The sequence below is a fragment of the Rhinoderma darwinii genome, chromosome 1 (genome assembly GCF_050947455.1).
Source record: "Rhinoderma darwinii isolate aRhiDar2 chromosome 1, aRhiDar2.hap1, whole genome shotgun sequence".
NCBI lineage: Eukaryota > Metazoa > Chordata > Amphibia > Anura > Rhinodermatidae > Rhinoderma > Rhinoderma darwinii.
Genome location: NC_134687.1, coordinates 593,776,204 through 593,802,386, shown reverse-complemented (window position 1 = coordinate 593,802,386; position 26,183 = coordinate 593,776,204). Strand labels below are relative to the sequence as shown.

The following is a 26,183-nucleotide window of genomic DNA, read 5'->3' as shown; positions in this document are numbered from 1 at the left end:
ACACTCGTGCCCTATATGAGGCCTATGGGCGACACTCGCACCCTATAGGCGACACTGGAGCCCTATATGAGGCCTATGGGCAACACTCACACCCTATAGGCGACAGCCGCACCCCCATGTGAGAGACCTATAGGCGACAGCCGCACCCCCATGTGAGAGACCTATAGGCGACAGCCGCACCCCCATGTGAGAGACCTATAGGCGACAGCCGCACCCCCATGTGAGAGACCTATAGGCGACAGCCGCACCCCCATGTGAGAGACCTATAGGCGACAGCCGCACCCCCATGTGCGAGACCTATAGGCGACAGCCGCACCCCCATGTGCGAGACCTATAGGCGACAGCCGCACCCCCATGTGAGAGACCTATAGGCGACACCCGCCCCCCATGTGAGAGACCTATAGGCGACACCCGCACCCCCACATGAGACCTATAGGCGACACTCGCACCCCCACATGAGACCAATAGGCGACACTCGCACCCCCACATGACTATAGGCGACACCCGCACCCCCACATGAGACCTATAGGCGACACCCACACCCCATATGAGACCTATAGGCGACAGCTGCACCCCCATGTGAGAGACCTATAGGCGACAGCCGCACCCCCATGTGAGAGACCTATAGGCAACAGCCGCACCCCCATGTGAGACCTATAGGCAACAGCCGCACCCCCATGTGAGACCTATAGGCGACACCCGCCCCCCATGTGAGAGACCTATAGGCGACACTCGCACCCCCACATGAGACCTATAGGCGACACTCGCACCCCCACATGAGACCTATAGGCGACACTCGCACCCCCACATGAGACCTATAGGCGACACTCGCACCCCCACATGAGACCTATAGGCGACACTCGCACCCCCACATGAGACCTATAGGCGACACTCGCACCCCCACATGAGACCTATAGGCGACACTCGCACCCCCACATGAGACCTATAGGCGACACCCGCCCCCCCCACATGAGACCTATAGGCGACACCCACACCCCATATGATACCTATAGGCGACACTCGCACCCCCACGAGACATATAGGCGACACTCGCACCCCCACATGAGACCTATAGGCGACACCCGCACCCCCACATGAGACATATAGGCGACACCCACACCCCATATGAGACCTATAGGCGACACCCGCACCCCCCTCCCATGAGACCTATAGGCGACACTCACACCCTATATAAGATATCTATGCGCGACACCCACACCCCATATAAGAGATCTATACATGACACCCGCTCTCCATATAAGAGATCTATACTCAACACTCACGCTCTATGAGAGATCTATACGTGACACCCACTCTCCATATAAGAGATATATGTGACACTCGCTGTCTCTAGTAGGATAAATACACCACCAGTCCGCACTTGGGAAGCAGCGACCATCCCGCTCTCTCCTCATACAGACTCTCAGTTAAAGGATACCGTCCTGACTCCAATACGCCGCGGCTCCTTCCCCAGCAATATCCACCATCTTCAAACACCCGCCATCCCTGGCGCCCCAGCAACCAAGCCCAAACCCCGCCCTTCTTGTTTCCTGCGTTTTCATTGGCGGCCGTAAAAAACATTCTCTATTCCATTGGTCCATATTTTATTGCACACAGGAATAGGAACTCAGACGTTAGTGACGTCTTACTCACAGTACACCATCTCTGGGAGTGGTAGTTTATTGTACATACTTTTTAAACAGGAGGATTGTTATTGAAACTACAATATCCAGCATGCAACGCGTCTAGGGACTTGACAAGGAGAAAACTACATCTTCCATGGTGCGTTACGTGAGGGTTGTGTATCCTGGTTACACAAGAGACGGACTGTAGTGGAAAGAGCCTGGTGTGGAGACCTGGGGGCTCCTAAAAGCGGGGGAGGTGATGTATGTATACGCCATATAATATGCCTGTCATTTATTACCTTTATTCAGTGTTGATTTTCTCATTCCTTTGAATTGATTTTGCTGGACTATCAGATTTTTTACAAGCAGCAAGTTTGATTGCCTGTAAAATTAAAGTCAATAGCCTAATACAAATCCTGCAAACAAGCTATTAGGGTATGTTCACACGCACTAATTACGGACGTAATTCGGGTGTTTTTACCCCGAATTACGTCCGAAAAATGCGGCTTGAAAGCGTTGACAAACATCTGCCCATTGAAAGCAATGGGCTGACATTTGTCTGTTCACACGAGGCGTATATTTACGCGCCGCTGTCAAATGACGGCGCGTAAATAGACGCCCGTGTCAAAGAAGTGACCTGTCACTTCTTGGGGCGTAATTGGAGCCGTTATTCATTGACTCCAATGAAAAGCAGCGCAAATTACGTCCGTAATGGACGCGGCATTCAAGCGCCTGCACATGCCGTTATGGCTGAAATTACGGGGATGTTTTCTCCTGAAAACATCCCCGTAATTTCAGCCGTTACGGATGCTGTCGTGTGAACATACCCTTAGTGATACACTTGCCGTTCAGGAGTCCAGAAAAGTTTGGTGACAACCCTTATACGATCTGTATTGTCAGCCATATTGATATAGATATACTTTAAAAAAATATATATAGTAATTTAAGGGAACGACTTAAGGATTTCTATTTACTGTTTTTTGGTTTTTTTTGGGGGGGGGGGAGTGTCCCCTACTGTATACATACCCACTTCTAATGGTTACCCTATGTTTTTCTTTAGGTCCGGTTCTGCGTCCAGATGGCAGATAAGAACGAAAACGTAATGTCTTCTCACATTGAGAAAATCACCCTGGGAATACGCAAAATTCTGGGTGAGAGGCTATAGTTATTGGGGGAGGGGATGGGGGGTAATTTATTTATATATATATATGACACAAAGAATTGAAGCAGCACTCCAATTAGTAAATAAAGCAAAAAGTTGTGTTTATTCACCCCATCAGCGACGTTTCGATCCGACTCACTGGGATCTTTCCGTAAATACCATTCAGTTCTATGGGGCTTAGAGCTCAGAGCCCCATAGAACTGAATGGCAGTTACAGAAATAGGGTTTTCTCCTTTATAGTTGGGAATCAGACGCGTCCGCCGTAACACACAGCGGTAGAAGGGGCTTTAGGGGGCCCCGCTCTCGAGATAGATGTGTGACCCGCATCTATCTGACATTTATGGCAGGCAGGATTATCCAGGCGAGCTCCTCCAATGATTGGTATATCTGTGTATCAGCCTCACGCTGATAGGTCAGCGTCAGAGTCTCAGTGGTAGCTCCGCCTATTAAGAATCGCTGGCGGCCAAACCCATTTGGCTACCCAGTGGGTCATTTCCATATTGGGTGCTAAATAAAGAGGAGTCCATAGCTCAGCAACAGTGGGACGCACAAGTCCAGGACAAACACTGCTGGATTCACAGACACAGCGGCTATTAGGTGAGACCTCTAACTCACTTTGTAGGACCTAGTGACAGGTCCTCTATAACCCCTTCACGACTGCCATACAGCTATATACGTTCTAACTGCCAATGCCCCGTACAGTTAGCACGTGTATAAACGTTGACAGCCTGGAACGGGTTAAAGGAGTGCAGTGCTGCTTCAGTGTTAGCTTTACTCTCATGTCGGCCGGGGCTTTGAGAGCCCCGGAATACACCCCCCGCTGTAGATCGTGCCACCCACAACCCCCTGTAGGCAACGCAAAAAACTCTGGAGATACCGCCACCTAAGCTCCCTCCAGCATCGGAATCCCCAGCCAGCACTCTGGCCGAGGGTTCCCCTCCTAGAGGGAACCCCCACCGTATCTCCATCCCCGCTGTATAGTGCAACCCCCCCATTGTAGATAGCATTGCATGCCCGACTGTAGATAGAGCCAACTGAACTGAGTCTAGGTGCGGAATCCCCAATGTCAGATCGCACTGGCCGGGGATTCTGCTTCTAGAGAGAGCCCCTGACGTCGCTGTCCATTTGGACAGTGACGTTAGTGGCTCTTTCTAGGAGTGGAATCTCTGGCCGGGGATTCCGCCACTGGAGAAGCTCCTGGTGTCACTATCCATATATGGACAATGACGTCAACAGCTCTCTCTAGGAGCGGAATCCCCGGTGTCAGGTCGCTCTGTGTTGGGGATTTCGCTACTGGAGAAGCCCCTGGTGTCACTATCCATATATGTATAGTGACGTCCGGGCCTACTCCTGGAGCAGAATCCCCACTCTGGCAGGGAATTCTGCTTTTAGAGTTAACCCCTGACGTCACTGTCCATATATGAAAGAGAGTGTGGGCAGCACAGCAGAACAAGAGAAGCCTCCAGGGTCCAGATTGGTGCCGACCTCCAGGGATCTGACTTGTAAATCCCGCAATGTCCAAACAAGAAGTAGAAAACAGAGGCAGCACTCCAAACAGATGTCGTCAGAAAAGTGGATTTATTCTCCCATCAGTGCAGTATACAGTGCAACGTTTCAGCTGCTCACCTGTGGTGTTTTCAGGGGGTTGGGACAAAAAAACTCTAACAAATAAAATTCATCCATTTTTTTTAACGTCCATAAATAACGGATGGCAAATTTAAAAACAAATTTTGAGACACATTGATGCAAATCACCCATGAAAAACTGACAATTGATTGTTTTTTGACTGCCATTTTTTTCACGGTTGTGTGTGTGTATATAGCCCTCTTCACTCTCCCCTCACAGCGATCAAGGGTGATGGAGAGAGAAGAGGACGAATTGTTACAGAGCTCTACAGTGTGTGTGTGTGTGTGTGTGTGTGTGTGTGTGTGTGTGTGTGTGTGTGTGTGTATGTGTGTATATATATATATATATATATATATATATAAAATTGCAAAAAATTTTTATGTTTTTCTAATTTTTTGTGATTTGACTGGCATAATAAAAATTAAAAACACTGAATTAATTAAACTAATCTAGAAAATGAAAGCCTCAGAAGTCTTGTAAAAAAAAAACAAAGCAAAATTAGTTGTGATAGTCAAAGCGGTTCCAAAGATATTATCGTTTATAGAAGTGCATATCAAAAATGGAAAATTTGACCTGCACACAAGGGCATCAATGACCCTTGGTCATGAAAGGGTTAAAGAGCAGAAGGCGTGTTCACAGATTCTAAGGCGACGGTCACACTCGAAATTGTTTCCTGCTCCATATTAGTCACCATCAGTTTTCGCACATCCTTGGTGAAGTATTGTGCATGGTCATCTATTATAATTTTTTTTTGTGATTCTACATGGCGACTCTAGCTGCGACACAAGTTGCCCTGTCTGGATCGCAGGTAATGAAACTCAATAGGGCTACGTTGCTACCCACAGGTTGCAGCGACCACGACCTGACAGTCGCAAAAAATCCAGCAGGTGCGGATCTCTTGCAACTGTTGCGTCGCGGGCGCATTGACTTTCATTGCCAGTAATGCAGGTAGGGCGACAACGCGATCTTTTGCCACACGACCTGTGTCCGGTGTTCCCTATAAAGTGCGTGACCGCGCACCTTCCACAGTCCGCCCGCTCAGTAAAGTTTAAAGCCCGCGCACTGTTGCGGGCGGATGCAGTGGCATCGCTAGCGCCGGAGGGGGCTCCGGTGCTAGCGACAGCCACATTCACTTGTATGTGCATCCTCATACAAATGAATACTATAAGTGGCATAATACTACCAGTGCCCCACGCACCACATCAATGAAAAGTTACTATAGTAACTGGGGCCTATGTAATAAACTACACGGGCCACTGTTACTATAGTAACTGACAGTACTTATGCCCCCCCCCCCCTCTTTCCAGAGCGCAGCAACATCCCGACACTCAATGGAGTGAGGACCTGAGGATAGGCCATCAATGTTTAGGGACCGGACAACCCCTTTAACGTGTGTTAGGCTTCGATACAGGGCCCCAGCAGACTCTAATCTTATACTGTATAAGATTACTGTCTGCTGGTCCCTGTATCTAAGGTGGTAGTAATAAAGTTTAAAAAAATACAAAGGCATAGATAAAATATTTAATTGAAATAAAAATCCCACACACAACCCCCATTATCCATTTTATTGAGAATAAAAAAAACTCAGTTATCGCAGTAGTCCTCGAATCTGAAGTATTCCAACAACCGAACTTGTAAAAAAACACAAACACACAAAAATAATTAGTAACACATAAAAAAGGAAAATAATTCTTATACTTACCTTTCCAATGTCCAGCGCTGGAGCTGCAATGTCAGCGAGCTGGGCCCTATATCTAATCCTATCATGTGTGATCCTGTCTGCCGAGCCACTGTATCTAATCCTATCATGTGTGATCCTGTCTGCCGAGCCACTGTATCTAATCCTATCATGTGTGATACTGTCTGCCGAGCCACTGTATCTAATCCTATAATGTGTGATACTGTCTGCTGAGCCACTGTATCTAATCCTATCATGTGTGATACTGTCTGCCGAGCCACTGTATCTAATCCTATCATGTGTGATACTGTCTGCTGAGCCACTGTATCTAATCCTATAATGTGTGATACTGTCTGCTGAGCCACTGTATCTAATCCTATCATGCGAGATACAGTCTGCTGGGCCCTATATCTAATCCTATCATGTGTGATACTGTCTGCTGAGCCACTGTATCTAATCCTATCATGTGTGGTACTGTCTGCTCAGCCACTGTATCTAATCCTATCATGTGTGATCCTGTCTGCCGAGCCACTGTATCTAATCCTATCATGTGTGATACTGTCTGCTGAGCCACTGTATCTAATCCTATCATGCGAGATACAGTCTGCTGGGCCCTATATCTAATCCTATCATGTGTGATACAGTCTGCTGGGCCCTATATCTAATCCTATCATGTGTAATACAGTCTGCTGGGCTGCTGTATCTAATCCTATCCATAGCTATAGGGTCGTATTGCCATAGATATGCTGTCTCATATATATTGTGATGTTTTAAGTCGTTCGTGACGCCCCTGCCTGCTTGTGCTGCATTGTTGGATCACTTAGGCGATCCAGCAATGCAGCTGAAAGCTGCGGTCCATTGGTCATGAGAAGTTTGGGGGGGGGCCAAGAAGAACCTTTGCATCGGGCCCATGAGCCTTTAGCTACGCCCCTGTATAGGCTGCAGGCCACGTTAAGCTTGCAGCCTATAAGGCGCTGGGAGTTGCGCAGGCCGGTGTTCACATCACGCCGGTCTGCGCATGCGTCCCACCGGAGAGGCAGTGTAGCGCTCTGGCTGTCGCGGGAACTTGGCCAGGTAAGAACAAACTTTTTTTTATTTTTTTTAAGGAGCTGTGGGGGAGGGGGCTGTGTAGCGCTATATACAGGGGGGAATTGCTGTGTATTACTATATACAGGGGGATTGCTGTGTGGTACTATATACAAGGGGTCTGTGTGTGGCACCATCTACAGGGGGGGGGTCTGTGTGGCAGTATCTACAGGGTGGTCTGTGTGGCGCTATCTACAGGGGGGTCTGTGTGGCGCTATCTACAGGGGGGGTCTGTGTGGCGCTATCTACAGGGGGGGTCTGTGTGGCGCTATCTACAGGGGGGTCCGTGTGGCTCTATCTACAGGGGGGGTCCATGTGGCGCTATCTACAGGGGGGGTCCGTGTGGCGCTATCTACAGGGGGGGTCCGTGTGGCGCTATCTACAGGGGGGGGTCCGTGTGGCTCTATCTACAGGGGGGGTCCGTGTGGCGCGATCTACAGGGGGGTCCGTGTTGCGCGATCTACAGGGGCGTCCGTGTGGCGCTATATACAAGGGGTCTGTGTGACATTATCTACAGGGGGTCTGTGTGGCGCCATCTATAGGGGGTCTGTGTGGCGCCATCTAAAAGGACAGTGGTGTAATGAGGGATTCTTTCATTGATGCCTATAATTGGTGTTTATAACTCTATATTACTGCTGGACTTGTAATATTATAGTATTTAAAATATGTTTTCTTATTCTCTTATTTAGTCGCTATATTAGCGTTTACTGGGGGTATTACTTTTGGTCATCAGATCGCCCACCAATGATGGAGACTTGCCCTGCTCCCTAACTGCCCCGCTCAGGAGCTGCCATGACTTAGAGGGAACATTGCCAATGTCGCCGTGTAGCCCTTGCCTTTATCAATTTGAAATCAGAAAGTTTCTCATTTTTCAGACCCCCACCCTCCATGAATCTTGTGGGAAAACTTGTATGGAGTAATCATGTGTGTTCTTACTTATCAGAATCGTCTCCAGGAGTGACTGAGGTGAAGATTGAGGAGATGCCTCCTGCCGAGCGGCACGTGATGGTGTCCTGGGAGCAGGTGAGTGAGATCATACGTTTGAGACAACGTGCAAATCCGCAGATGTCTTTATAACATGAACAGTGTGAGCCGTTCACATAGGACATTTATTCTACATCAGTGCTGAATCAATTTGTGCATACATTGCTTACAGTTACAGCCTGTATTATAGTCCAGAGTTTCATTCACAATTCTGCAGGCTTCAGAGCGGAAATCTGCCAGTATTCCCTTCTGTTGCTTTTAAAGGGTTATTTCAATCTTATAAAGTAATGTAATTTCACTAAGCTATACCTTCAATCTGTGATTAGTGGTGATACAACCTCTGGGATCCCAAGCGATCCTGATAGTAAATGGGTCGCAATGCTGGCTTATTAAATACCCAGCCAGTGGCAGGGAGCGCCACTGCAGGGAAAACTTTGTAGGGGACCCGAGACACTGCAGCTCCTTCATTCTCCGGATCGGTGGGGCTCCCATTGGACAGACCCCCCCCCCCCCCCCACTGATCAGGAAGTGATGACATATCTTATATCTTAAAGATTTGCCTTTACTTTATAAAATGGGAAAACTCTTTGTAGAAAGACATTCTATTAAATGCTCTTTCTAACTCGCATGAACAGGTACTATTAGGGTATGTTCACACGGCTTATTTTCGGCCGTTTATCGGGCCGTAAACGGCTGAAAAATCGGATGCAGAACGCCTCCAAACATCTGCCCATTGATTTCAATGGGAAAAACGGCGTTCTGTTCCGACGGGCCATTTTTTTTACGCGTCCGTTCTATTCAGGATATCAGATTTAAAGGGTTTCTACACGATAAGAGAAACATGGCTGCTGAGTTTAGGAAACAGCGTCCCATCTGTCCATGGGTTGTGTCTGGTACTGCAACTCGGCTCCATTAAAGAGGCTCTGTCACCAGATTTTGCAACCCCTATCTCCTATTGCAGCAGATAGGCGCTGCAATGTAGATTACAGTAACGTTTTTATTTTTAAAAAACGAGCATTTTTGGCCAAGTTATGACCATTTTCGTATTTATGCAAATGAGGCTTGCAAAAGTACAACTGGGCGTGTTGAAAAGTAAAAGTCCAACTGGGCGTGTATTATGTGCGTACATCGGGGCGTGTTTACTACTTTTACTAGCTGGGCGTTCTGACGAGAAGTATCATCCACTTCTCTTCAGAACGCCCAGCTTCTGGCAGTGCAGACACAGCCGTGTTCTCGAGAGATCACGCTGTGTCGTCACTCACAGGTCCTGCATCGTGTCAGACGAGCGAGGACACATCGGCACCAGAGGCTACAGATGATTCTGCAGCAGCATCGGCGTTTGCAGGTAAGTCGGTAGCTACTTACCTGCAAATGCTGATGCTGCTGCAGAATCAACTGTAGCCTCTGGTGCCGATGTGTCCTCGCTCGTCTGACACGATGCAGGACCTGTGAGTGACGACACAGCGTGATCTCTCGAGAACACGCTCTGTGTCTGCACTGCCAGAAGCTGGGCGTTCTGAAGAGACGTGGATGATACTTCTCATCAGAACGCCCAGCTAGTAAAAGTAGTAAACACGCCCCGATGTACGCACATAATACACGCCCAGTTGTACTTTTACTTTTCAACACGCCCAGTTGTACTTTTGCAAGCCTCATTTGCATAAATACGAAAATGGTCATAACTTGGCCAAAAATGCTCGTTTTTTAAAAATAAAAATGTTACTGTAATCTACATTGCAGCGCCTATCTGCTGCAATAGCAGATAGGGGTTGCAAAATCTGGTGACAGAGCCTCTTTAAAGTGAATGGGAGTGTGCTGCAATACCACACACAACCTGTTGGCAGCTGTGGCACTGTTTTTTTTGTTTTTCTTTTTTAAAGAAAGCAGCCATCTTTTTGTAATCCCTTCAAACCTCGCACTGCATGAAAACTAACGTAGTCACAGCTTGGCGCTTCAGTTCATGGCACTGTTCAGCGGGTATGATAGATGCTCTTTCTTGAAGGGGTCTGTCTGGTGATAGATTTCCTTAACCTTTTCAGGACCAGACAAATTTTAGTTTTTACGCTTTTGTTTTTTCCTCCATGCCTTCAAAAAGTTATAACTTTTTATTTTTTTTGTTGACCGTCATATGAGGGCTTAATTTTTACAGGACAAATTGTACTTTCTGATGGTACTATGTCATATTATGTGTGATGCACTGGGAAGCTGAAAAAACATTCAGAATGAAGTGGAATTGGAAAAAACAGCAGTTCCGCCATGTTCTTATGGGTTTCGTTTTTACGGTGTTCACTGTACGTGAAAATAACACGTTACCTTTTATTCTGCGGGTCCGTACAAACATGGTGATTAGATATTTAGATAGCTTTTGTTATGTTTTAGTACCTTTTAAAAAAATGTAAATGTTTGAAAGATACAAAAATATGTTTGCTTCGCCATAATGTGAACTCCATAATTTTTTTTATATTTCTGTGTACAGTAGGGTTGCTCGATACTTCGATACTGTTTCGGTACCGTGCACCCTCAAACGGTTCGATACCGTTATTTCATGTATTTCGATACTAAGCAGTGCCACCGCACAGCTGAGCATTGTAACACATGAATGTATGAGAGCGGGGCTGCGGCTGTGCGATACAGTCATTGCCCCGCTCCTGAGTCCTGACAAGTGCGCGCACGATCAGCATGAGGTGATGCGGCCAGCGCTGCACTAATGAGCGGCGACACTGAAGACAGAACATGGCAGGCGCGCTGCCAAACACCCCCATGTTCTGTCTTCAGTGCCTGCGCTCATGCTGACCGCGTCTGCACTTGTTGTCAGGAGCGGGGCAATGACTGTATTACACAGCCACAGCCCCAATCTAACGGCGGAGATGAGAGAAACCTCTCATCTCCGCCACTATTCCTCTGAATGCTGCGATCAAAGCTGACTGCAGCATTCAACTGGAAAATGAGAAGGGGGGGATGCCCCTTGGATCTCGTCACAGGCAATCCCTGTGACGCGATTGAGGGACATACCATATATGGGCAGACAGCCCAGGGTCCATTGAAGGACCCCAGGGCTGTCTTACCATATTTCCTGTTAGGGCATACTTAGTAGACAGGCAGTTGTTAGGACATACCTATCAGTATATAGATATATGCCAGGACATTAAAGTTTAAAAATAAAGTAAAAACATAAAGTGATATTAAATTTAAAAAATACACATACGCCTTTTTTACAATAAACATTAAAATAAGTCTCAATACATAAAATATACACATATTCAGTATTGGCACGGCCGTAATAACCTGCACAACAAATTTTTGCGTCATTTATGATGTGTACGCTGTAAAAAAAATAAAATACAAATTTCTTTCACTTATTAATGTAAGACACGAGGTGTGATGAATTGAACCTCCATGTGCCTCACATTAATAGTAATTAACTCCATCATGTAACTTACACATTAACCCAATGTTGTCTATTATGACTAAGGAACATGATGGGGTTAAATTCATCACACCACATGCCTCACATCAGAAAATGGAAGAACTTATTCTTTTTTTTTATTACTGTTGGCAAAGTATTGTTTTGGTATCGAGTATCGCAATACTACACAAAGTATCGGTATCGAAGTCCAAAATCTGGTATCGTGACAACCCCAGCGTACAGAGCTGTGTAGGGCGTCTTTTTGTACGTGGAAAGATGTTGTTTTTGTCACGACCATTTCGGGGAATGTCTGGCATTTTGATCACTTTTTATTTTGGGGGTTGAAGTGGCAAACAAAACTGCAATTTGGCCATTTTGACCTTTTTTTCCCGCTACGGCGTTCACCGTATTAGATAAATATTTTTGTAGTTTGGGCACATTCGGACATGGGGATACCTAATGTGTTTATTTTTGTTTATCTTTATATGTGATCTAGGGAAAGGGGGGGTGATTTTGAATTTTTATATTTTTTTTAAATTTTATTTGTTTATATCACTATTTTTAAGCCCCTCTAGGAGGCTTGAACCTGCAATCATTAGATTGCTTATGTCATAGACTGCAATATCACAGTATTGCGGTCTATGGCAAAATCAGTGCATTGCTATTGAAACTTGCCACTGGCAGTTCTCAATATCAATCTTCCTATACCAGGGTTGGGAGCGTTCAGAAGGCTCCCAGCTGCTAGAGGAATACACCGGCTCCTGCGATCTCGCCGCGTGGGAACCGGCGAACGGCCCCGAAGTGAAAGGGGCAGCAAAAATCCCTTGGATGCCGGTGGTCACATCTGACAACAGGACCTGAGGGGTTAAATGCCTGCGATCACATGTTTCTGATCGCAAGCATTGCCACTGGGTCTTCTGAGCAGATGCCATTTTATAAAACCCTTTCCCGACGTAAATCGAGCGATGGGAAAGTGTTAATGATCTTAATTTTTTTTTTTATTCTGAGCATCACTATTGACACAGCTAGAGACCTGCAGCGCCAGTCACAAATGAGAATATATATACATACATGACACATACATACATACATACATACACACACACATACATACATACATACATACATACATACACAGATACATACATACATACATACATACATACATACATACATACATACATACACAGGGTTATTCAAAAAGGGTGCAAAAGTAAAGGCCTGTAGTCAAAATAACATCAGTGGTAAATGGGCAGTGCCTGAAAATCAAAGCAAAACTGGCTTAGTTACCCATAGCAACCAATCACAGCTCAGCCGTATTTAAAATGTGCTCACACAGTGTGACATAAGATGGCGACATCAAAGCAAGAAAAATCTTTTTGCGTGTTGGAATTTGCAAGAACGGGGACTTTTTGAAGTAAGGGTTCTGCTATACCAGCTCATGGGGCAGTACATGGGGTTTCTATGTGACTATTGGCTGTAGTGCATCAATGAGAAACACTTGGACGGGGGGGGGGGTAATGTACTGGTTATGTTCCTGATGCATCCGTTGCTATAATAGGTTCCTGACCTCAAACAAGTGCTGCACCCCGACTATTACTCCTAGAGGTTTGATCCTATCATTTAAAGCTAATATAATATGATCCCAAGATCAAAGCTGTCGTCCTTCTAGTCCAGCACTGTCTCAGATGAGTGTCTGTCAGAGTGAGATGAAAAACCAACATGTACACAAGCAGGAATCGTGTGAACTCCAAGAATATGTATCTTTATATGTCTATAAAAGTCAAAGTAACACAAATAGCTATAACTATAGACTGAGGAGAACACACATATAACCCAATATGACCTGGTACTCCGACCATAGCATTACTACGAAACCTATAGAGAAAAGAGGTCAAGTACGCTCAAGGTAATATGTGATAGAGAAAACTTCTTTATTAACAGATACAAAAAACAGGACAATTAAAAAATGAGTCATACAGTGTAAAGTTGGCGTCAGCCCATGTGGTATACAAATATTAATGGTAACACATGATGTAAGGAATGAGTAACAAGACCCGGGATTAATACTATTGTAAATGCATTTGGCTATACGTGACACAGCATAAGCCGAAACGCGCGTCGGGACTGGCGTCTCCCCCATGTTGGTCATATCAATCCGGGTACGTAGTACTACTTTCCTTCTCATACATCTGGCTATCTGTTGGCATTAGGATCCAGATCTTTGACTTTCACTTGCATTTGCCTTAGCTACACCATATTGTGCTACCAATTACACTTACGGCTTACACTCTATAACATTTGCTAACTGTGTTTCTCATATGTGAATGACTTCATCCATGTGTATTGGCCACATATATCTGATTACACTGTTTGACCCAGTCAATTTATTCATACATTTCTAGGAGGAATAACAGAGGAACAGCATAAAGCAGAGTTTTAAAAAAAGATGCTACAGAATTGTTATTTAATTGTGCGGAGTGCCATAGCCACATCTGGAGGTTTTAAAAATGCAAATGACCAATCATTTTTTTTGCAAGGAAAAATAAAAAAGTTATGACCCTTGAAAGGCAGGGAGAGAAAAAGGAAAAAGAAAAAAAAACAACAACCTGGTCCTGAATGGGTTAAGTACCGCAGTGAGGTTTTGCTCCATGAAGACGGCCTCTGATACTCACCTCTAGGTGGAAGTCTACAGATGAGCGCAGCAATAACTAATGCTTGTTTTTATATGGGTATCCTGAGAATGCAGATAGAGTGGAGAACATTGGCATTCAGCCCCTTAGAAACCGCCATTGCCTTGGGCTACACAGAACAGAATTGGATTGGTGAAAAAAAGAGTTTGTGAATATACTATTGTTAAAATCTATTCATTTCTATGTGGCGCAAATGCCAAAATGCACCAGTTGCCATCAACTCCGTTTTTTTTTTCTTTGAGAGCTGTTAGTTAGGGACAATTTGTCATCTATTTTAGATCAGTTGCATTTTTAAAATGTACCACTAGGGGGCAGCAGTGGTCTACAGTAAGGGTTGATTATGGACAGAGAATATTCTGGTTTTTTTTTACATGAAGTCCACAGCATATAATACAGCGCATGTAAGTAAAGAGAAATGTGCTCTGATCCGGCAAAACAATAGAGAGTTTATATGTGTAGCCAGCCGTGCGGAGTGCAGACGTCCATTTAGTAGCAGAGTATTCCTTACTTGTCCGCTTATGGTTTTCCAGTAGTTATTCTAAATCGGCTCATACAAACTAATGTGTACGGCCCGGGAGCAGCTAGATAGTGCCCCAACAGCAGATATCGGGTACAGAAGGATTGACATGTTGGGTTTTAACCTTTTGTTGATCCTTTGTTTTCCACTGCTGGATATGATTTAAAGGACTGAGGCCCTTTTCTAAGGTGCAGCCGATGGGGGGGGGGGGGGGGGTCTCCGACAAGCAACTCCAGGTAATTTAAGTACAGAGTTCTCTGAATTTCTATACCCGGTGAAGGAAATCCTAGCTATGACTCCCTCCCCCCCCCCCCCCATCTCATTGAAATCAGCATGCAGGATCGGCAAACAACTATCTAATGTGTCTGTCCTAAGAAATACAGGTGCAAGTGGTCCTGAGCTCTCAAAAACCACCCCTAAAGCCCCATTTGGGGTGTCGCAACAAAGACTTGCCTCCAAGCACATTGAGTAGATCTCCACATCCATGAATCCTTTGGGTTTTTTCTTTTGCGGGCATCTTTTAGCAGGTCTAAATTAAGAGGATTTCCACCCAAACAAGAATCAGCATTTATTTTAGTAAATCCGAAGACAGAGTGGTTTAGTCCTGTTTTAATAAAGAAAACCGTATGTCTGTCCGCAGCACGCGAACTCCTGCTGCGGAATGGCCGCTGATGTGTGGCAGAGTTCAATAAGGAAGTCGAAAGTGTTGCGGACTTTGCTGTGGATCCGGATATCGTCGGGACTTGCGCTGCCTCTCCTTTTATTCTCCACCTCGTTTCAGCAGCTGGTGGAAAAGGAGTCCGGGGACCCCACTCTCGATATAGGTGCCGGGATGTGTATTAATCAGATATTTATGGCATATCTTGTCTGAGTTGGGAATAAGCCTTTAAAGGATGAGGAATTGAAACCGAAGTATATAAAAAAGATGCAGAATTTTTTTATTGTACTTATATATTTTCTTTCAGTGAACTTAATCGGCTGATGGTGCGTCAGGTTGTGAATGAGTTTACACCTGTAATGATGAATTATTGCTGTGTGCTTGTCTAGAAACACTCCTGCCTGTTACCAGAAGATCTGAAGAACTTTTACCTAATGACGGATGGCTTCCACATGTCCTGGTCTGTGAAGATGGATGGTGAGTCTTTTCAGTTCTTCCACCCAAGGAAGTGACAGCATGAGATGAATCACTACCTAACTGGGCAGATTTACCTTCCAGGACTGTAGGAGATGACAACTCCAGCTGTAATGACCATATATCACCCAGCTTCCCCGAGAACAGATAGAACTAAGAAACGGCTTCATAGAATTTTTAACAATTTGACAGAAAAAAAAACTTTTTTTTTTTCTGGGAAATTGGCGCTAATACTTTTTCCTTTTGTCTCTGACAGATAACCCGGTCCAGGTTGGCTCTATGGTAATTAATAGCACTTCCAACCTGATTAGTCTTCGAGGCTCCTCATCCCACTCACTGCCCAACTCCCCGACACTCGCTGACCTGGATGACGACTCGGAGGAGGAAGGTACAGGACCCCTCACTCCTTTATTTGGATTCTCCTATTACTCCAGGGGGGGGGGGTAAATCCTTTGCTTGTCTTCGCATTGCTGCCCCTGAGAAGCTCTTGGCACCTCCTTAAGAAATGAGAGCATTAAAAAAATATATAGAAAATAATAGCATTGCCATAATTAGCAGACAAAAAAATTCTGTCGTTTTTGTAAAGCATTGAATGCAAATTTCCATAACGGTGGGGGAGCTTCAGGTTTTGTTTTTGTGAATCAAAGGGAGTTCTCCACAGGAAAGAGAATAAATGTCTGGCGGCCCGATGATCCCTAGAACAGGGGTCCTGAGGTGCTGAGACCCCCCCCCCCCCCAATCCTTCTCACTGCACGACTGAATACTGCTGCTGACTTTCTCAGTTTTGGACCAGTCCCTAAAAATTGATGGCCTATCTTCAGGATAGGTCATCAATATCTGATCGGTCGGGGTCCGACTGCCGAGACCCCCGCTGATAGGCTGTTTGGAATGGGCAGCAGCGCTCGTACAAGCACTACATTCCCTTCAGTCTTTATCTGCTCGTATTGTGAATGGCCGACACACTTGTAGCGGCGGTTCACAGTATTCCAGCCTTCTTCCATTCACTTCAATGGGAGACGGCTGTAATACTGTGAACCGCCACTACAAGTATCGGCGATTCACAGTATGAGCAGATAAGGAATGAAGGGGAGCGCTGAGGCCCCTTTAAAACAGCTGATTGGTGAGGGTCCCGGGAGCCGATCAATTTTCAGGGACTGAACATCCCCTTTAATGTATTCATTTTTTTTCTACTTTTAGGCCTCCCGGAAAAGCCACATTTTGATTCCCGGAACGTGATCTTTGAGCTGGATCCCTGTAATGGAAACGGGAAAGTTTGTCTGGTTTACAAAAAACACAAACCAGGTTGGCAGAAGCTTCATATTGTGTGTTAAATAACAGAGAACCAGATTGTTTCTGTTGTGTGTAGACTGATGTGTGCCATTGTCCATTGTATTCTTTCTGGGTTCTGCTTGTATACCGGTTGTACTGGGATTCATACCAGACTCATCTATAAAAGCATCCGACTTGCAGTAACACATGGGTTTCCAGAAACATTAGATGTGGTTTTTGGACTTAGTTGAGCAGATTTATTAATACAGGTAGAAATTGCTCCACATTTATCACCGTGACGCACGCTGTATGATAAATGTGGCACATCTTGCTAGACATATTAGATGCTTTTATCTTCCTTATGCCTCTTTGCTGGCATGCTTTATGTAAAAAAAAAAAAAAAAATGGCCGTTAATAAATCTGCCGCTTTCTGCAACTTAGCCACACCCCTTTTTCTAGACACTTATTGAAACTGTCGAGGAAGTTGCACAACATTTTTAAAACTCATAATAAATTTGGCGCATGTCCACTACCCCGTTGTCTTAGTCTATCTCCTAGAGGCTGATTGTGAGAGGAATAAGAGGGGGGACTATGCGATTAGTGGATTCTCATATAGTCCTAGTCAATCAGTAGACATCTGTATCACCCTATGCGATCAGTGGATTCTCATATAGTCCTAGTCAATCAGTAGACATCTGTATCACCCTATGCGATCAGTGGACGTCCATATTTCTTGTAAGATTGATATTACATAATCGAATCTCATGATGGCGCTATTGCGACATTGCAAACATTACATAAAGTCCAAAGGGACATTTTCTAAGAACTGCATTTGGACTTGAACATTCAGAAACTGATCCTGTGTTTTCTTCAATCAGGGGAGACGACTTCTGACCCTACAATCTGGTTCCTGGACCGTGCTCTCTACTGGCATCTCCTTACAGACACATTCACGGCATATTACCGGTTACTTCTGTGTCACCTGGGGCTACCACAGTGGCAATACTCCTTCACCAGCTACGGGATGAGCCCACAGGCCAAGGTATACTGTCAGAGCTCATGTCAATGTCTAAAATGTATTGTGCTTAAAGGGTATTCCAGTTTCGGCAAATAATGTTGATCACATATCACATGTTATTTTTTTTTTATAACTTTCCATTACACAATGAAAACCTTTATTGAATACCTATTTAACCATTTCGGTGGCAGGTGTCTCAGGACTATTTTTTGACTAACACAAATAAAGCTTAAATCACAAAATAGAAAAAAAATCATATTCTCTACCCATATATTTTATGAAGGTTGACACCTGTCACATTGTAAAATGCACCCAGCACTTTACACTCTTTGGCGCCTTCATGCAATTTTGCATCAAAGCATAACATGATGTAAAAAAATAAATAAAAATAATAATGTGTGTCGCTAAATGTCTGATCTAAGCAGAGCCTGAGACGCACAACATCTGAACACCTAAAATGTGCAGAGTTCAAACATGCCACTTATGACTATGTCTACGTGCACATATCTTCACAAAATCACCAGAACTGAAGAGACCAAAAATAACTCATCCAGATGCCAGTAAACATTTGCGTCACAAAGTCGACACATGGTCTGATTAGGTGCAGGGTGTGATTAGATTTGCAGCAGCTCGTTTTATGTGACAAACAGAGAGCACATATCCACTCTGATTGGTAAGGGAGTGATAACATGAAGAAAAGTTCTTGTATCACACCCCTGGAGTCACTGGAGACTGCACAGGAGGAGAGATGACACTAAAAGCTTTTTTACACGGGCCAATGATCGGGCAAACGAGCGTTCATACAAATGCTCGCTAACGATAATTGCCCGAATCAGCCGATGAACGCTCGCTCATCGGCTGATCGTATTGTTTATGCAGCACAAAATATTCTCATTGTCGGCAGCGCATCTGCCTGTGTAAATAGAGACGTGCTGCCGGGATGATGGTAGTGCATGGGGATGAATGATAGTAGTAACGAGCGCTCGTCCCCATACATTACTGATCATAGCTCCTTGTGAAAGGAGCAAACAAGCGCCGAGCTGCCTCCTTGATTGGTGCTAGTTTTTACGCCCCAAATTGGCCGTTGTAAAAGGACCCTTAGGCCCCATGCACACGACCGTTCCCTGTAATCACGGTCCGTAATTACGGGCACGGAGGGCTGCGGACAGTCGTCCACATTTGCAGACCGTGCTTCCATTATAAAATATGGGAGCACAGTCCGGAAAATGTTCTATTTTTTACGGAAGGTTTCTATGGCACTGACACCTTCCTGTAAATATACGGGATGGTGTCTGTCTGCTAAAGAAATGAATGGGACTGTAATTACGGACGAAATCTACGGTCATGTGCATGGGGCCTTACAGACATTCTCCTCTCTTTCTGCTCTCGTTTGGTGCCCACCCTCTTAATCCCCCCCGTCACATACACAGAACCAGTAAGTTCATATTTTTGTACTTCGAACGAGTACTGGGCCAAAAACATTGGTTTACTGAAAGCTAAGATTCTGTGCTTTATTTGTTTTCACGATTAATGCTCCAGCCCTTATATTGTAGTCACAGCAGTCATTTAACCCCTTCCCTCTTTAGCCACTTTTGACCTTCCTGACCGAGCCTCATTTTTCAAATCTGACGTGTCACTTTATGTGGTAATAACTCCGGAATGCTTTCACCTATCCAAGCGATTCTGAGATTGTTTTCTCGTGACACATTGGACTTTAAGTTTCTGGCAAAAATTGCTCGATATGTTCAGTATTTAATTGTGAAAAACACCAAAATTTAGCGAAAAATTGCAAAAATTAGCATTTTTCTCAATTTAAATGTATCTGCTTGTAAGACAGGCAGTTATACCACACAAAAATGTTGCTAACTAACATCCCCCATATGTCTACTTTAGATTGGCATCGTTTTTTGAACATCCTCTTATTTTTCTAGGACGTTACAAGGCTTAGAACTTTAGCAGCAATTTCTCACATTTTCAAGAAAATGTCAAAAGCCCATTTTTACAGGGGCCAGTTCAGTTGTGAAGTGGCTTTGAGGGCCTTATATATTAGAAACCGCCAAAAAGTCACCCCATTTAAAAAACTTCACCCCTCAAATTATTCAAAACAGCATTTAGAAAATGTCTTAACCCTTTACACATGTCACAGGAATTAAAGCAAAGTAGAGGTGAAATTTACAAATTTCATATTTTTTTGCAGAAATAAATTTTTAGTACAATTTTTTTTATAACACAGAAGGTTTTACCAGAGAAATGCAACTCAATATTTGTTGCCCAGTTTCTGCAGTTTTAGGAAATATCCCACATGTGGCCCTAGTGTAATAATGGACTGAAATACCGGCCTCAGAAGCAAAGGAACACCTAGTGGATTTTGGGGCCTTATTTTTGTTAGAATAAATTTTAGGCACCATGTCAGGTTTGAAGGGCTCTTGCGGTGCCAAAACAGTCAAAATCCCCCAAAAGTGACCCCATCTGGGAAACTACACACCTCAAGGAAATTATCTAGGGGTACAGTGAGCATTTTGACTGCACAGGTTTTTTACAGAAATTATTGGAAGTAGGACGTGAAAATTAAAATCGACATTTTTTCAAAGAAAATGTAGGTTTAGCTAATTTTTTCTCATTTCCACGAGGACTGAAGGAGAAAAAGCACCGTAAAATTTGTAAACAATCTCTCCCGAGTAAAACAATACCCCACATGTGGTAATAAACGGCTGTTTGGACACACGGCAGGGCTTCGAAGGGATGGAGTGCCTTTTGGCTTTTGGAGTTCACATTTAGCAGGAATGGTTTGCGGAGGCCATGTCACATTTACGAAGTCCCTGAGGAGACAAAACAGTGGAAACCCCCCACAAGTGACCCCATTTTGGAGACTACACCCATTGAGGAAATTATCTAGGGGTATAGTGAGCGATTTGACCCCACAGTTTTTTTGCAGAAATTATTGGAAGTAGGCCCTGAAAATAAAAATCAACATTTTTTCAAAGAAAATGTAGGTTTAGCTTATTTTTACTCATTTCCACAAGGACTGAAGGAGAAAAAGCACCACAAAATTTGTAAAGCAATTTCTCCCGAGTAAAACAATGCCCCACATGTGGTAATAAACGGCTGTTTGGAGACACGGCTTGGCTTAGAAGGGAAAGAGCGCTATTTGGCTTTTGGAGATCACATTGAGCAGGAATGGTTTGCGGCGGCCATGTCACATTTTCAAAGCCCCTGAGGGGAAAAAACAATGAAAACGCCCAAAAAGTGACACCATATAGGAAACTACACCTCTTGAGGAATTCATCTAGGGGCGTAGTGAGCATTTTGACCCCACAGATGTTTCATAGAATTTATTAGAATTGGGCAGTGAAAATAAAAACAATCCTTTTTCTTCAATAAGACGTAGCTTTAGCGCAAATTTTTTAATTTTCGCAACAAATAAAGGAAAAAAAAGAACCCAACATTTGTAAAGCAATTTCTCCCGAGTACGGCAATACCCCATATGTGGTCATAAACTGCTGTTTGGGCACACGGCAGGGCTCAGAAGGGAAGGACCGCCATTTGGAGTGCAGATGTTGCTGGATTGGTTTGTGGGCGCCTGTGGGCCCAAAACAGTGGAAACCCCCCAGAAGTGACCCAATTTTGGAAACTACACCCCTCAATGCATTTACTTAGGGGTGTAGTGAGCATGTTAACCCTGAGTTGTTTTGTAGAAATTAGTGTGAACTCGATGTTGCAGAGTGAAAATGGGATTTTTTCCACAGATATGTGGACAATATGTGGTGCCCAGCTTGTGCCACCATAACAAGACAGCTCTCTAATTATTATGCTGGGTTTCCTGGTTTTAGAAACACCGTACATGTGGCCCTAATCTCTTGCCTGGACAGTCGACCAGGCTCAGGAGTGAAAGAGTACCATGTAAAATTGAGGCCTAATTTGGCAATTTACAAAGTATTGGTTCACAACTGCAGAGGCTCAGATGTGAAATAATAAAAATAAACCCCTGGGAAGTGACCCCATTATGGAAACTGCACCCCTCAAGGCATTTATTAAGGGGTGTAGTGAGCATTTTCACCCCACAGGTCTTTTCCATAAATGAATGCGCTGTGGATGGTGCAAATTAAAAATTGATATTTTTCTCTAGATATGCCATTCAGTGGCAAATATGTCGTGCCCAGCTTATGCCACTGGAGACACACACCCCAAAAATTGCTAAAAGGGTTCTCCCGGGTATGACTGTGCCATATATGTGGAAGGAAGCTGCTGTTTGGGGACGCTGTAGGGTTCAGATGGGAGGAAACGCCATTTTGGCTTTTGGAGCGTGGATTTTGCTTGGTAGTAGTTTTGTTTGGAGTCTTACTGGTGTTTCCGTTTATAATGTGGGGGCACATGTAAGCCGGGCGGAGTATATAAGGGGCATAGTCAGGTGGTATAATAATGGGGTAAAAAAAAACAATAAAATGATCCATAGATGTGTGTTACGCTGTGACACAATCATTTCTGCACAGGCCGGTGTCGCACTGATCTATGGCGTCCTTTATTATCCCCCTTTTGATCCACACTCCGCGCCTTTGTAGTTTGGGGAATTTTGCTGGGAAAGTGTTGTCCTGGTATAATACGGGCACCGTCGCTTCCAGCGGATATGTTTGGGCTCTCCCTTTCCTGGTTCCCTAATTTTAGGTCCTTGATAAATCGCCTCTTCAAACGGAAGAAATGTTCCCCTCGGGCACAACTGCATATTTTTTTATTTCCTGACTTATTGGAGCCATAACTAATTTTATTTTTCATAGACGTAGCGGTATGAGGGCTGGTTTGTTGCGGGACGAGCTATAGTTTTTATAGGTACCATTTTTGGATACGTGCGACTTTTTGATCACTTTTTATTCTAACATGTGTAGGGCAAAGTGACTAAAAAACAGAAACTCTGGTAACGTTTTTTACGTTTTTTTTTACGCTGTTCACCGCGTGCAATAAATAATATAATATTTTGATGCCTCACGTCGTTACGGTCGTGGCGATACCAAATACATATGGTTTATTATTATTTTTCAATAATAAAGGACTTGATAAGAGTAAAAGGGGGATTGTGTTTTATTTGATTACTTGAAACTTTTATTGTTTTCAAACTTTTATTATTTGCACTTTTTTTTACACTTTTTTTATACTTTTTTTTACACTTTTTCTCAAGTCCCACGGTCAGATTTTTTTTTTTCTAATACATTGCACTACCTATGTAGTGCAATGTATTAGATCTGTCAGTCATTCACTGACAGCAAGCCGATTAGGCTTCGCCTCCTGGCGGGGCCTAAATCGGCTTCCGTAATGGCAGAGCAGGAGACCATTGTGTCTCCTGTTGCCATAACAGCAGTCGCCAGTCCTGATTGCCTGTCAGGGGTGGCGATCTGCTAGTAACCGCTACGATGAAGCAATCGCTTTCGATTGCTGCATCGAAGGGGTTAATGGCAGGGATCGGAGCTAGCTCCGGTTCCTGCCGTTACAGGTGGATGTCAGCTGTACAGTACAGCTGACTTCCACCGCTGATGACGCCGGATCAGCTCCTGACCCGGCGCCATCTTGCCGGCAGCTACGGAAGCCAATCAGGCTCCGCCGCCGGGCAGATCTTGACCGGCTTCGGTGCTAGGCAGACCGTGAGGCCAGTATTAGGCCTCCGGTTGCCATTGCAGCCACCGGAACCCCGGCAATTTCATTACTGGGGTTCCGATAAGCTGCAAACACCTTAAGTGCTGCGATCGCGTTTGAGCGCTGCACTTAAGGGGTTAATGGCGGGGATCGAAGCTAATTTCGGTCCCCGCCGTTACAGCCGGATGTCAGCTGTAAGATACAGCTGAGATCCGGTGATGATGGCACCGGCTCAGCTTCTGAGCCGGTCCCAAACATTCGGCGTATATGTACGGCAAGATGCGGGAAGTCAATGCTTTCCATGACGTACATTTACGGCAAATGTCGGGAAGGGGTTAATATTGTGACGTATTTCCATATAGAATTGAAAGGTGTATTCCAACAATTGAGGTATATGGCATATCCATAAGACTGGAATCCTCAACTATTGGAAGAACAGGGGTCAAGTTCTGTTAAAATCTGAAAGCGATTGCTTACAACATTAACCCGAAGGTCCAGAGCTCCTAATATTGCAGCAGTGTTATAAGAGGAGCAGCTGATATCCGTCTCGCATATCAATATAAAGGGTTTTGGAGGTTCTCAGTACTGGAGATATGTGACATAAAGTAGTGACCATCATTGAAACACAACAGCCAGCCGGCCCTAAGACTGAAATTACGACAACATCAATCATATTCACCTGTCCTACAATTAGTCTCTCATCTGAAATGGCTGATATCTGAGAACAGTAGATTATACTCACCTGTCTTACAGCCAGCCTCTCCTCCTATCCAGAATTGCTGATACCACTTTGCTGACCCTATGCTTATCTTTTACTGATCTTGAATTGCATTAGTCACTTACCTGTGTCGTTCTTCTTGCCAGCAATGGATGAACATGTACAAACCCATCACCTTCAACCCATTGCAGCTGTCTGAAGATCCAGACTCTTTTATCAACAAACTGGACCCAAACAAGATTTTTAAGAGCAAAAACAAGACCCCGGTAACCAAGAAGAAACTGCCAGGACCACCCACAGGGTACCAGAAGAATCCCCCTTTTTCCACCAAAAAGCCAGAGCAGTCCGGCGTGCCCCGGAAGTGACATTACATGCGCCTCACTAAGCAGGAGGTAGTTTGTGGTTATGTATTCAGTGTTATTCCTATTTATTCAGATCTGTACATGCATTGTTGTTACTGAATGTAAAATATCATTATTTTTATTTATGTCACCTCAAAATAAATGGAACTATTGAGCAATTAAGATGTAGAATCAGATGAACGCATTGAATGTGTATCCCAGGTATGTGAGTTATTGATATAGACCGATCAGCAATTACCTGAAAACCATTAACTGATGAAGTGAATAACACTCATTATCTGGTTACATTTGAGTGTTTCAAGGGTTGGGGAATATTAGGCATCAAGTGAACAGTCCGTTCTGAGCGACTTTAACAAGGGCCAAATTGTCAGAGCACCTCCAAAATGGCAGATCTGGTGCGGTGTTCCCAGTATGCAGTAGTTAGTATCTAGCAAAAGTGGTCAGCGGAAGGACAACTGGTGAACCCGCAAAAAGGTCATGTGCGCCTAAGGCTCATTGAAGCAAGTGGGGAGTGAAGGCTATCCCGTGTGGTCCGATCCCACAGAAGAGATACTGTAGCACAAAGTACTGAAGAAGTTACTGCTAACTATGATAGAAAAGTGTCAGAACACACAGTGTAGCTGCAGACCGGTCTGAGTGCCTATGTTGACCCCCTGTCTACTGCTGGAAGCTCCTAAAATAGGCATGTGAGCATCAGAACCGGACCATTCAGCAATGGAAGAAGGTGGTCAGGCCTCACGAGTCACGTTTTCTTTTATATCATGTGGATAGCCAGGTTGGTGTGTGTGGCTTACCTGTGGAAGAGAATGCATCCTGGTGCCATATGGGAAGAAGACAAGTCGGCGGGGGCAGAGTGATGGTCAATGTTCTGATGGGAAACCTTGAGTCCTGACATTCATGTGGATGTTACTTTGACACGTATCACCTACCTAAACGTTGTTGCAGACAAAGTACCCCCTAAATGTCAACACTCCTTAATTCTCCACTGCAGAAGTGGAATGGTCTGAGGAACATGACGAAGACTTCAAGGTGTTGACTCGGCCTCCGAATTGCCTAGATCTCAGTCCGATTGAGCATCTGTGGGATGTGCTGGAGAACAAGTCCAATCCATGGAGGCCCTACCTCACATTTTACTGGATTTATAGGCTCTGCTGACCACGTCTTGCTGCCAGATACCACGGGGCACCTGCAGAGGTCTTGTGGAGTCCATGCCTCATCGGGTCAGAACTGTTCTGGAGTCCCGAGGGACCTACATAATATTAGACAGGTGGTTTTAATGTTACGG

The 26,183-nt window shown here is 44.6% G+C and overlaps 2 protein-coding genes across 3 annotated transcripts in view; one reads left to right on the top strand and one right to left on the bottom strand.

Annotated features, from left to right (window-relative positions):
* KIAA1328 (KIAA1328 ortholog) overlaps window positions 1-1,517 on the bottom strand; it is a 124,039-nt gene extending 122,522 nt beyond the window's left edge. Inside the window, exon 1 of one of the 2 annotated variants that reach the window (XM_075840414.1) lies at window positions 1,439-1,517. In XM_075840414.1, the coding sequence (XP_075696529.1) occupies window positions 1,439-1,487 (49 nt within the window). In that variant the 5' untranslated portion in view covers window positions 1,488-1,517. The remainder of the gene's footprint in view (window positions 1-1,438) is intronic. The other variant, XM_075840407.1, reaches the window with a different exon arrangement.
* Window positions 1,518-1,669: 152 nt separating this feature from the next.
* TPGS2 (tubulin polyglutamylase complex subunit 2) lies at window positions 1,670-25,056 on the top strand. Its single transcript, XM_075840425.1, has 8 exons — window positions 1,670-1,886; window positions 2,686-2,776; window positions 8,121-8,200; window positions 15,825-15,912; window positions 16,166-16,297; window positions 17,107-17,211; window positions 18,057-18,220; window positions 24,683-25,056. Exons 2-8 carry the CDS (start codon window positions 2,704-2,706, stop codon window positions 24,899-24,901), a joined length of 861 nt encoding a protein of 286 aa, XP_075696540.1. The 5' UTR covers window positions 1,670-1,886; window positions 2,686-2,703; the 3' UTR covers window positions 24,902-25,056.
* The last annotated feature ends 1,127 nt before the right edge of the window (window positions 25,057-26,183 follow it).